The sequence below is a fragment of the Diadema setosum genome, chromosome 16 (genome assembly GCF_964275005.1).
Source record: "Diadema setosum chromosome 16, eeDiaSeto1, whole genome shotgun sequence".
Taxonomy (NCBI): domain Eukaryota; kingdom Metazoa; phylum Echinodermata; class Echinoidea; order Diadematoida; family Diadematidae; genus Diadema; species Diadema setosum.
In genome coordinates this window covers 11,903,776-11,915,778 of record NC_092700.1, presented here as the reverse complement: position 1 = coordinate 11,915,778, position 12,003 = coordinate 11,903,776, and the positions used below count along the sequence as shown (strand labels likewise).

At 37.6% G+C, this 12,003-nt stretch overlaps 2 protein-coding genes across 2 annotated transcripts in view; both read right to left on the bottom strand.

The window, feature by feature from the left end:
* Positions 1 to 4,510, bottom strand: part of LOC140239530 (ras-related protein Ral-A-like) — a 50,732-nt gene extending 46,222 nt beyond the window's left edge. Inside the window, exon 1 of the mRNA XM_072319365.1 lies at positions 4,385 to 4,510. The gene's annotated coding sequence lies outside the window, so the exon portion shown is untranslated. The remainder of the gene's footprint in view (positions 1 to 4,384) is intronic.
* Positions 4,511 to 10,629: 6,119 nt separating this feature from the next.
* LOC140239563 (intermembrane lipid transfer protein VPS13B-like) overlaps positions 10,630 to 12,003 on the bottom strand; it is a 63,237-nt gene continuing 61,863 nt past the window's right edge. The window contains exons 49-50 of the mRNA XM_072319395.1: positions 11,711 to 11,960; positions 10,630 to 11,181 (exon numbers count right to left, since the gene is read on the bottom strand). Coding sequence (XP_072175496.1) covers positions 10,873 to 11,181; positions 11,711 to 11,960 — 559 coding nt within the window. The 3' untranslated portion in view covers positions 10,630 to 10,872. The remainder of the gene's footprint in view (positions 11,182 to 11,710; positions 11,961 to 12,003) is intronic.

Here is a 12,003-nt window from a genome sequence, read left to right as displayed (position 1 = left end):
TCTGTAATGTATGTTAGATTTTATGAAAGTTTTGTTTACAAGTTGCCCAAACAACCACATACATGTAGCTTGCGAGAGGCTTGCTCTACCTAGCAACAACTACAAATTTCAGGGAATTCCAGCCTATGGAACTTGATGGGAGGGAGTAGGTAAAAATGCTTCATTACAAGGCCACAGGAAAAGAAATATTCATAAATTTGTACGTTTGTACAGTTGAACCTCTCGTATCCGGACAAGTCGGGACCGGGGCTCATCCGGATAAGGGATTTGGCCGGATACGGGAGACTCAATGCTTTATAAATGTACATATACATACACATGTACTGATGTAGCTCATTGTAGTACCACATGTAGTAATGTGTATACTGCAACCTTTTCATTGTTACATTTGGGGATGTTTCGGGATGTTGAAATGTCTGAAGGTAAGCAATTTGGAAGGAAATTTGATGCAATGTATGTTAATCATATTGGAAGTAATATGTAATTCATGTGTGTTTGGGTAGGAGTTCTCAAGGAGTTGGGAATTCCCCTTTCTTCCCGTAATTATTTTAAAAAAAATCACGGCGAGATTGCGTCCGGATAATAGAGAGATCCGGATAAAGGGAGGCCGGATAATAGAGGTTCAACTGTACATGAAACGGTTTATTACAATTTGTAGCAACATCCCCCATCCACACGCGCACACACAGAAAAGCAAGAACAAGTAATTTTACTACAGGCATGTAAAGAAGTACAGGGTTGTACATTCGGTCAGTTCAACGTGTAGGAAGATTTCACATGGAAAATGGTATGATTTCCTTGATTTCATTTAGAAAGAGGCAATTTAAAGATCATACATATCCTATTATTGGGTCAATAAGCAATCTGTACAGAAATGACATGATCATCTCATCTAATTTACATGTGACTGCAACTTGGATGTTTAATATCTCTGATCAGTTTCATAACATGTAAAATGATCAAATTCCAAAACTATCAGTACCGGTACTGCTTTTTGTCCAAGTTTGATAAAACTTCTAATAAAAACACTGTTACACATTGTAGTTTTATTTCACTCCCACACCACATTCAACATGGCAGATTTGCACTTTAAACTTATAGAGTACAGCCATAATAAGCACTATGCCCTTCAACTACAATGGGATGTACACCATCATATACCAATAACTTGTATGATGTACATTGTGCACTTGTATACTTGTATGATGTACAATGTGCATTGTATGAATACAATGCACATTTACATTAGAAGCTACAAATGACAGCCGAGAATTTGAACGCAAATAAAGCATTTTCCTCCTAGAAAACAGTGTAATTTGTGACATTATGCCTATCTGAGCATTAAACTATTTTTTGGGATCATCCACGCATCCAAAGTTGCAAATGTATTGTAATCTGTTCTGATAATATCTGCAATGATGTGTAGTATTGTGTATAATGCTCTCATATTCCGTGAACAATGAAATATTGTCTATTTAAATCAAGGTACAAATTATGTGACCCTGCATCACTAAACCAACAAAAAGTCACCAGACATGGATTCTTACCGGGTAGTTAAGAGCAGATACTGAAAGAGCTTAAAAATGATGTATTTAATAACTCAATTCAAATGGACTCTCATAACCTTCTGTGAATATTGGAAAGAAAGCACACACTGAGAAGAGAGGCTCTGAAGTACAGAGTCTATTCAAGCGCTTAAAATCTTCACCAAGCTGTGCTACATGTAGCTGTGGGATGGATGGGACAAAAACAGGATGTAAACCACTGCAGCAACAACAATGAAGGGATTGTCAGATTAAGTGGAAATTAAGCATGCTTTATTCACACATTTTGTCCATGATTAATGCCAACTTTCAAAGGAGAAGCATCATTCTTTCTGAAGTTAATAAGATGAAAGTGAAGAGTGTGTACAGGGTTAAAAAAAAAAATTGAAATGGGACTCTATAAGATCTAATCACAATATTCTACCCCCCCCCCAAAAAAAAAAAAGTGTTCAAGAAAAACTGCTAAAAACACAATTTCCTGTTCATTTCATAGTCTCAAACTCCAGCATGATGTAGAAGTCTTGCTCTTTCAGACAATATGAAAAACTGAAGACTGGCTAGGTTGACCCATTTCACCTACATTCAGTCCTAACACAAAGTTAGTGTGTGTGATTTTTTTTGTTGGTTTTGTGCATGGCATGCAATTATGTATCAATTATGTGTATTTATCAAATACCAGTTAAAAATTGGTAGATATAGTACTTATTGGATGAACAATCACAACATCGCTGGCCGCTAGCCATTAGTCACCATTTACTGTATTTATAAGCTGTTATTTTCGCGAGGGTTTAATTTTCGCGAATTTTGCGAATTGCAGTTGGATCGCGAATTTAACAACGCGCGCAATTGTCTCCATGGGCTTTGTTAATACAGCATTAACGTAAGCGTCTGCGTCGATTCGCGAAAACAACATCTCGCGAAAATGTCTATGACCTCGTCATTCGTGAAAATATCTGTACGCGAAAATAACGGCGTATACAGTAATACGTACATGTCATAAGCCGTGTTCTAATTGGCCGAAGGGACCATTTCCGTTGCACGTACACTCCATGTGATTGGCTAACGGATTCAAATGTTGAAGAGCTGTTACGATCGTACTAGTATTGACAGGCTGGTAGCTGTGTGTGCGTTTTTTATCCATGAAAATTTCACCAAAATCTTCGGATATTTCAAACAGCTGGTGAGCGCACTGTATTTATGAGATGCTGATTTTAATACTAAGTGCGAATTAAATGCAATTGAGAAGGGTGAATCACCTCACCCAATTCTCCATAGCCTGGCATAGGGACAGTGGTTAAGAGTACTCCTACAGCGAAATCTGTATGACAGGCTTTAATACGTCTGTCTACATAAAATAAATGTCAAAAAATTATAAAAAAAACTTCTCCGGACAGATGAATTTTTCTGTCTCTCACATCACAACTTCTGTTCTTCATCACTTGGTCATATGGAAGCCAGACACTCAGGATACGTATGCGCTGTTAGTTTTGCATAAGATATCTTCGCGAATGAGGTCACAGACATTTTCATGAGATGCTGTTTTCGCAAACTGATGCCGACGCTAATGTAAATGCACCATCAGTATCACCCAAGCACGTCAGATGTTTTTGCGTGTTCTTAAATTCGCGATCCAGCTGTGATTTGCGAAAATCAAACCCTCGCAAAAATAATAGCTTAGAGTTTCTATATAGGGTTGGACCTACTACTCATCCACCGCCTAATGTTTATTTGCTTGATAAGAATATCTAACACTGAAATTCACGTAAAAAACTTGACCTACGTGATTGAGAAAATCCAGCTCTATCAAATGCCATTGTTCCCTTTTCGATTCGAAGTTTCAGTGCAAAAATATCGCCGACGAACTTGTGTGGCCTCGTTTCAGCTCCCCGCGGTAAATCGCGTTATTAGGATCGACCGCTGTTTTTGCATTGACAATGAACGCAAACCGAGTTGTATTGAACACCGTGTTGTACGAAGCTTTTAAGAAGCCTTTTAGAAACTTCCACAGACATTACATTGTGCTGTCATTACGATTCGGTGAAGATATTCATTCGAAATGTTGTCCTTGATTAAAACCATTAATGAACAGTGAATTATCGCGTTTTCCCACACAATCCTCATCTACATTCAAAGCCAATCCATTTTTATGTGCTTTGCACCCAGAGAAGTGCGTACTAAGTGTTCAGTGCGCGAATTATACGCGGTCGGTTTAATTTAAGAAGGTGGTCGATATGTAGTAGGGCTACCATACAATGTAGTAGGTTCTAGCTAGTCATTTCTACTTTGGTATTAACATCCTACTGCTGGATGATAACTGACTCCGATGCCAACAAGTTGTGTACAGCTACATTGTAGCTGCGAGCTGCTGTAGCATATTATTCCAATCCAAGCAGTATCAACACTGTCTCTTGTCTACACAAAACTCTCACTCTCACTCCCTTGCCTACAATGACAATTGTAGCTCCCCTTCGTCTACAAAAGACCCCAATTATTATTGTCCCTGCTATGCTAAACGGTCGAGTAGTATCCATTCATCATACTATATTTTTGTTTGGATTAGTTTGACATTTTGGAAGATTTATTAATTCCTGTCAAACGTGGCCAGTGTTACATGCACTTCATTTGGCATCCGCGGTTCAATGACAAGAAGCAAGCGAGCAAGCGCAAGCGGAGAGGTCACGGATAAATCCGCCGACCCTTCCCGTTTAGTGTGGACCATGTTTCGGTCGTCCACAAGGCAGCCGCTCTTTTCCACACATTACGAGAAAGACAATGCGTGATGAATTCTGGGTATATATCAGCTATTTCGAGAAACATTTGAAATGCCCCTAGAAACTCACCTAACAAGGAAATATCCTGAAGATTTGTCACAGTGATACGATCTCTGACCCCGGTTGAGGAAGTTTAGTAGTTGTCGTCAACTTACAAGCGGGACGTGGAGATCCTGAAGCTCGTGTAGTTTAGCGTTGAGCTAGTGTACTTCGCCCAAAATGGCAGCTTCCGGTATCTGCGATCTCAAAAACGGCGTGAGCCCTCACCGTCAAGAGGTAGGAATGACTTCTGACAATCTCGAGCTGACCACAGAATCACAAAGAAAACCACCCACAACAAAACACTGTGTGTGCATTCTGAATGCAAGTTTTGGTTTCCAGCAAAATACAGCTTGTTTCATTTTATCTCTGACGGTAAGTTTTAAGGATAATCGTCCCTTTTCATTTCAATTCCATTCATGCTCCACAAAAGATTCCTTGAGAAGTGTAGTGAGATTTAATGTTCAGTGTCTAAATGTATACAGTTTATTTTCATTGTGCACCCCCACCAAAATGATACAATGTAGTAAAAAGATCACTCAAAAATGTAACAGAAGCATTTCCTTTTCAACATGCATGTGACATGCTATATTCTGTACAGACTCAAACTCTGCCTCATTACAATTGTCAAACATTGCACGGAACATTTATACATATTTTGGGGGTATGGGGGGGAGGCATTTTTTTTTTAAATTAGAGTAATAAGTCAAAATATTACATTTAGTATATTCCAGATGGTACGAATCACAGCTTAAGAATGAACAGTTAAAAAATTCTTGCAGTATAGACGTTGCAGTGATGTTCAGTCTTGCCTTTATTCCCCAAGCTTTCGGCTGTTTCACCAGCCTTTCTCAAGGGCTTGATGAGACATAAACATAATTGGTTGCTATTTTGCTTTTATGTTATGTCTCATCAAGCCCTTGAAAAAGGCTGGTGAAACAGCCAAAAGCTCGGGGAATAAAGGCAAGACTGAACATCACTGCAACGTCTATACTGCAAGTTTTCCTTCCGTCACACATATATTATATTATATATATATATATATCAGCTTGATACTTTTTTCTTTAGCGGCCTGAAAAAGATATGAAGTGGTTCAAAATAAAAGCACATGTAACAATCAAATTGTGAATCTTTGCTGCCCGATCAGGCTACCAAAAGGTAACCTCTGTATGAAATTTGGTTGCCTGACATCAATTTTTAGTGGCATTCATCAGTACACCTGTCAGGCTAGGATTCTTGATTGGCTGACAGAGACCAGCAAAGAGGACTGCCCAAACTTGTTCAACTTCACTTTTTAATGAATTTTTGACGGGCAAGGCTAGAAGAAATTTTAGAAAAGATAGAAAGATAGTCTGACTGTTAAAGGCATTGTTTACCATTGCAGATGAAATAAAAACCCAGCCTTAGTGCTTCAAAATAGTTCTTAAATGTGAGTTAGGGATAGAAACAAACAATGTAAAATGCTAATTAGTGTAATCATTGTTAGGTATTGTTAAATATACAAAATGTGACGAATAGTTTTATTAAAACTGTTTCTAGAATAAATCATCTACAGTTACGGTTTATTGAGAAAATAGTAATATCTCCTATATATATTTTAGCCTTTATTGCAAAATTTTTATATGGTAGGATGTTTTGTGATACGTACAACTGACCTACACATATGCCTCAAATGTGATAACTCAAATCACTGCTCCCAATGATAAATAATGGTCTTAATATGGCTTGGCTTGTGAGTATGTATTTAACTACACTGCAAATGGTTTTCCTGCTACTATTACCATTGTACTAAATGGACAGACTCTGAAAACAAAATGTAAGGATGAAGATCACATACTTTCATAAGGTTTGTATGTTTTATTACTGTTCTTCTGTAGTGTATCTATCAAGAAATGAATACAAATTATATCATATAAATACAACTAGGAAAAAAACACTACAGGATGACAAATTGTGAAGCCTGATAAAGTCTCTGGACTTAATTTCACATGTCAGAATTTGACATCTGACTTTAAGTTTTCCTGTGACATATACACTGTAATTTGTGCTACTTCCAAAAGTTGATTTAAAAAAGGAGAAAAAAGCAAACCACCAGATATACATATTTTCGAGAAAATTAGCTCAAAGGATAGATGCCATTAGGTTTAATGAAATTAGGAATTTATAACGAACACAAGGATGGTTCAAGACATCATTAGAACATGCTTCATGAAAACGGAACATATTGAATTTAAAAAATGCTGAACTTCAAAAACTTTGAAATTCAAAATGCAGGGAAGATTTGAGGTCAATTTTTTGAGATTCAACATATATAAAATTTCTTAGCTTCCGCTTTAACACAGAAATTTGATGAGGGTAGCATGGCAACAAACTAAATTCAGAATTCGCAGCAAACATTGCAGGTTGTAACAACTTCACAATGTATTACAGGTCAAAGTTCAGGACATGTACGGTACCAAACAGAATCAATGTTATCATTTTACCTTATACAACAGTATAAAGTTTACAAAGTATATTGCCATCTGGATTTGGAAACAAATACAGTTCTGTACGATGCAAGGCACTGCTACAATATTTCACACTTAAGCCAAGAGAGAAATAAAAATTACACATACAATTTCATACTTAAAACTCACTGATTGTGACACCATTTCTGAGCACTAGCTTGAGAGTAATACTGTACAGTGTTGAGAAATTTCATTTCTCTTCCAAACTTACTAAGCTTCTTCGACATAAACTTCTCTGTTTGGCAGCTCATCTGTTAAACTTAATGACAAAATAAAGGAAGACAGTCCACTGTACCACTAAATCAGTTTGTATAACAATTTTGTCAACAGTACTTTTCTACGTTTCACTTTCACAACTCAGTTCTTTAGAATGACTGGTCAATTTTGTTCTGATGGTAAATCACAAAACTGCAAAACACTACATAAACTTTAAAGTGTACAGGTTCCTTCTGGTATTGATTATACAACATGGGACAGTTGTATATCAATATTTGTAAATTAGATATGTGAGATGTATGACAATGGATTTCTTTCCATTTTCAAGAATGAAACAAATCTATAGCATCTCATCATTGTTGAGTGCAACAAAAAATTTGCACTGGCATCAACTTATTTGCAAATTTGGCTATGAGGAGGTTGCGTTACATGTCTTCATCACAGAAAATCAACAATGGCAAAATACTGGTTCACAAAATTAGACTTTTGATTCTTGACTTTCTCCACATTATTTTGCTTCTGAAAATGATAACGTCTCAAGCACTTTTTGGTGTGGCGATAAGAAAGGGAAAATGTATTGCACTACCCACAATATGGTAACGTCTTTTACAATGTGTATTCCAACTACATGCACTTCATCTCAAGTTACATAAATCTATCACTTTCAGTGTACCTTTGCTATCTTAAGAATGGAATGGTAACCCTTGTGACATTTTTAGCATAATAAGAAGCCGTGTTGACCTAAAGAAATGAGATGTGAAAAGCTATCATTATCAGTCTGCTATTTGCCGCATCTTAGTACAATATTCTGCTGGCACATCTTTTTATTTTTCTTTCACATTGTGATCTAATAAATGACATGGTTATCCTATATGTCTTCTTCCAAGTATATAAATACTTTTTTAAGATACGACAGCTTGAAACATTCTTACATGTGATAACCAATTCTTTGGAAGACAAAACCAATAAGTGCTTTCATAAATAAATAATCTCTTTAATTATTTACATTTACTCTGAGAGTTCAATATACCAACTGATGAAATTATCAAATAAGTTAGAATTAAGTTTGATAGTCATATTTTCTATTTTCTTGTACAGTTGGCAATAATACACATTTATACACTCATCAACAATTAGATACATGAAATCTTCCATCTGGCAAAAACCTCAATTACTAAAGACCTAAAAAAAGAAGAAGAAAATTCAGTATTCTGGTACCCACTAGTATGAGTACAAAGAGGAACCACAACAAATGATTATGCATGATTTTAAAGGCAGCATTTTCCCAAATAATCCTTAAATACAGGAATTATTATCATTTTTGTTTGCATCTAAGAGCTGTATAAGTTTATTGGTAATGCAGCTTGATTATAAACTACTTGTCAAATGTTTTGTTGGGTTTTTTTTTCTGCATCCAAAAAAGGTCAACTTACTGTTTTTTTTTTTTTTGTGGAACGTGGGTAGAATATTATGTTTGGCTTAATATCATGTAGATATTTCATGGGAGCAATTGTTGTCAATTGTCATGGAACTTAACAAGAAGTTTTTGAGTACAATAATCCTTTCATGCACAAAGCACCACATTTTTACTTGAACAGCCAATGATCTTACCATAGAAAACTGATGCCAACAGCTCAAGAGTTGATATAAAATCTCTGTCACCACATATGGTGAGCCTGAGAAAATTGCCTCCCCCCCCCCCCTTTTTTTTTTTTTTTTTTTTTTTTTTTTTAGAAGGAAGCTTCCATAATGATTTCCTATCTTTGGAAGTTTGTTTCTTTCAAGAAATCAGGAGAAATTACTCATAAGGCAGTGCCAGCATCACTTTGTTTCATGGTGCTAACAATGTCTTGTTGTTTCTCCACCCTTCTGCCAATTATCAGAGCAAAGCTTAGATCCCTGTAACAAAAGGACTCTCAATGGAGCTGGATATTGAAGTTCCTGTTTAGCAGAACATGCAGCAAGTCAGGAACAATGGGTAGTGGGTCAGCGTGTCCTAAGCAGAGGACTGAAAGCAAAGGAAACACGGAGAGTGCTGATGAAGAGTACTTCTTGACCAAGTCTGGGAAAACTAGCAGCAACAGTGGCCCAGTGATGATGGACACTAATCAACTGAGCCAGGCCCTGGGAAGGAAGGAATTCAAGACACATGTAATCCCAGGAGGGAGGGGGGGGGGGGGGGAAATCAGCTTTGCTAGCTTAGATAGGCAAATAAAAGATGGCCTGTGGAAAGACAGTGAACAGTTCTCCAGCTCCTAGTTGAATGAGGAGCTAAATTATGAGACCAGGGCCCTGTTTTATCAAAAGATATAATCGATTTTAAATTTCCTCAACACACAGGCTCCCATAGACTTATGATAGAAATCAACTTTATAATCAATTTTAACTCTTCATAAAACAGGGCCCAGAGAAGGAACAGGCTACAAGAAGCTCTTCTGCAGATACCAAGGAAGTCTTCTCACTTAAGACTCTCCAGGAAGTGGTGCAGTCTATTGGGGTAACAGTGAGTGGTAAACCCTGGGGGACGATGGAAACGTCAGGTCCTCCCAAGGAGGATTCTGACAAGACTGACTTGGGATCAGATGATCTAGGATTTGACTAGCAATGGATAGCATCATGATGGATTGTGAAAAGGGGAAAGGGACAAGAGAATGGAAATGTGTCGGGAAGGAAGAGGGTGTTGGTCACGCTCTTTATGTTTGGTTTCAACATTAGCTTGCCTAAAATGCAAGATTGTCAGGGTAAAGAGAAAGCATATGAGCATATGAACATTCCTCGTTTTACAGTGTACAATATGATTGTTGCAAAATATTTGGAAACTCTTTTTTTTTTTTTTTTTTACGGAGGGGATGGCGTTGAGCCCATGAAAATTACCCCCCATTAAAAAAAATAAAATAAAAAAAATTGTAAGAACATAGCCTCCAGTACGGAGTTCTATTTTGACCAGAAAGAATTGGTGGCTGCCTCTTCCAAGGAGTCAGGAGAAATGACTCATAAGCACATCACATTGCCTCATGATGCTCAAGAGGTTTAAAGGATGGTATTGCTTTGGTTGAGATGGGCTTCACATTTCCAACTTTTTAATGAGAAACCTCTTATGAAATATGAAAGAGCACACAATTCTAAGAAGAATTCAATATCAATTTTTAGAATTGTATACTCTTTATCATTTCATAAGTGGTTTCTAGTTATCTAACAAAAAGTTTAAATCTAAATCCTCCATCACAACCAAAACTATACCATCCCTTAAACACAGTCTTGTGGTTTCTCCTCCATTGTTCAAATCATTAGAGCTAAGCTGTAGACAGCTGCAACACATACACTAAGTTACAGAGAATGTTGAGTTAAAGGTTTAAAGGTCCAGCACTGGGAATGACTTTAAACAATAAAATACTGTTAAGCTTGTAACAGCCAATGTAAACCTATTTCAGTGTCAGGCTCTGATCATTATAAAATGATGTTGATGGTGTGTGGTAAAATACAAGGCAAGCTGCACAATGAAGTCACTCTTTAGGTATTTTGGAGCACCAAATCACAACAACAACAACAACAACAACAACAACAAAAATCCCCCCAAAATGGGGTGGATGCTGAAACTTATATTGCACAATTTGACAAAAATATCTGAACCCTGCTGCCAACACACATTTAAAGGATTAATGTCAATTATGGCATGTTAGGTTTGGTTTTTAGAATGGTGAGATTTTTGGGTACAAAAATCCTAAGTTGGACTGTGACCCACCTTGTAAAGTCTTACGTGTACCTGAGCACATAAAAAGGTATGTTTGTGATCCTCTAGGGAGTATCCTCTTTAGGCTTGCTGGCAAAGTGCCAAGTCTTGAAGCGGCTGAACTCAGCATTGTCGGACTCGTCGTAGCAAAAGCCGACGCCGGCCAGACGGTCCTTGGCGCAGGAGTAATGCGCCAGGAACGACTCCCGCAGGGAAGGCGGCATGTTGTAGTCGTACGTGCGCTCCACTTCCTGTGAACTCTGACCCGATGTCTCCGACGGGGAGTCGGAGCTCACGGTCAGCTCGTCTTCCTTGGCCGACGTGTCGGAGGTGGCAGCAACATAATCGGCGACCCTATCAGCAGCAGGAGTGGTCTGTTGAGAGATGAGGGAAAACATTTAGCTCTGTACCCTTGTCTAAAGGCCCAGAGACTTGGAGGATCTTATGGCAGAGTAGGAATTCCAACAAAAAGGTAAAAGAAGCACAAAAAATGTATCCACTAGCAGAATAATGTAAATTATTTCAAAATTGGTGTCATTTCAATAATTCTGCTTCAACCTCTTTGCTACTACCAGCTGACACACCTAATGCCAGCTACACCTTTGGTGTGGGAACATATTGCAAGTGATAACCGTTTGTACATTGTAAGTATAGTGAAAATGACCTTTAAAAGGAAATAAGTGCAAGGAAATGGTAATTGAAAGTGTCATTCATTATAACAACATAAAACAAAAAACAAAAAACAAAAATGCTCAAAATCTCTCAATGAGAGATAAAGAATAATAAGTAAATTTTCATCATCATACAACATATTGAAATGACATAAAATGCCATAGCACAGTGTTATCATAAGTGGGTACAAATCATTTTATGATTGGAAAAAACAAAGAGAGCATATTTCACCTTTTCTGACAGGGGCGACTTTTGTCTCTTGATCACTACTTTTATCCCTTTCTCGTTGAACCTGATCGGTCGGCAAACGATGTCGCACAGTGGCAGAGTCAACTGCTGCGTATCCTCGCTCACACTGACCACGTAGAGGACTTCTGGCGTCAGGAGGAGAGCGCCCTCACGCTGCAGACCGTTGACAGTCACGGAGGTCACTTCCACATGGAACAGGATGTCTGAGTTTGGCAGTGTACACAGCATCTTCCTGTAGGAGTATATTAATATACATTACTAATAGATGTTTTTGC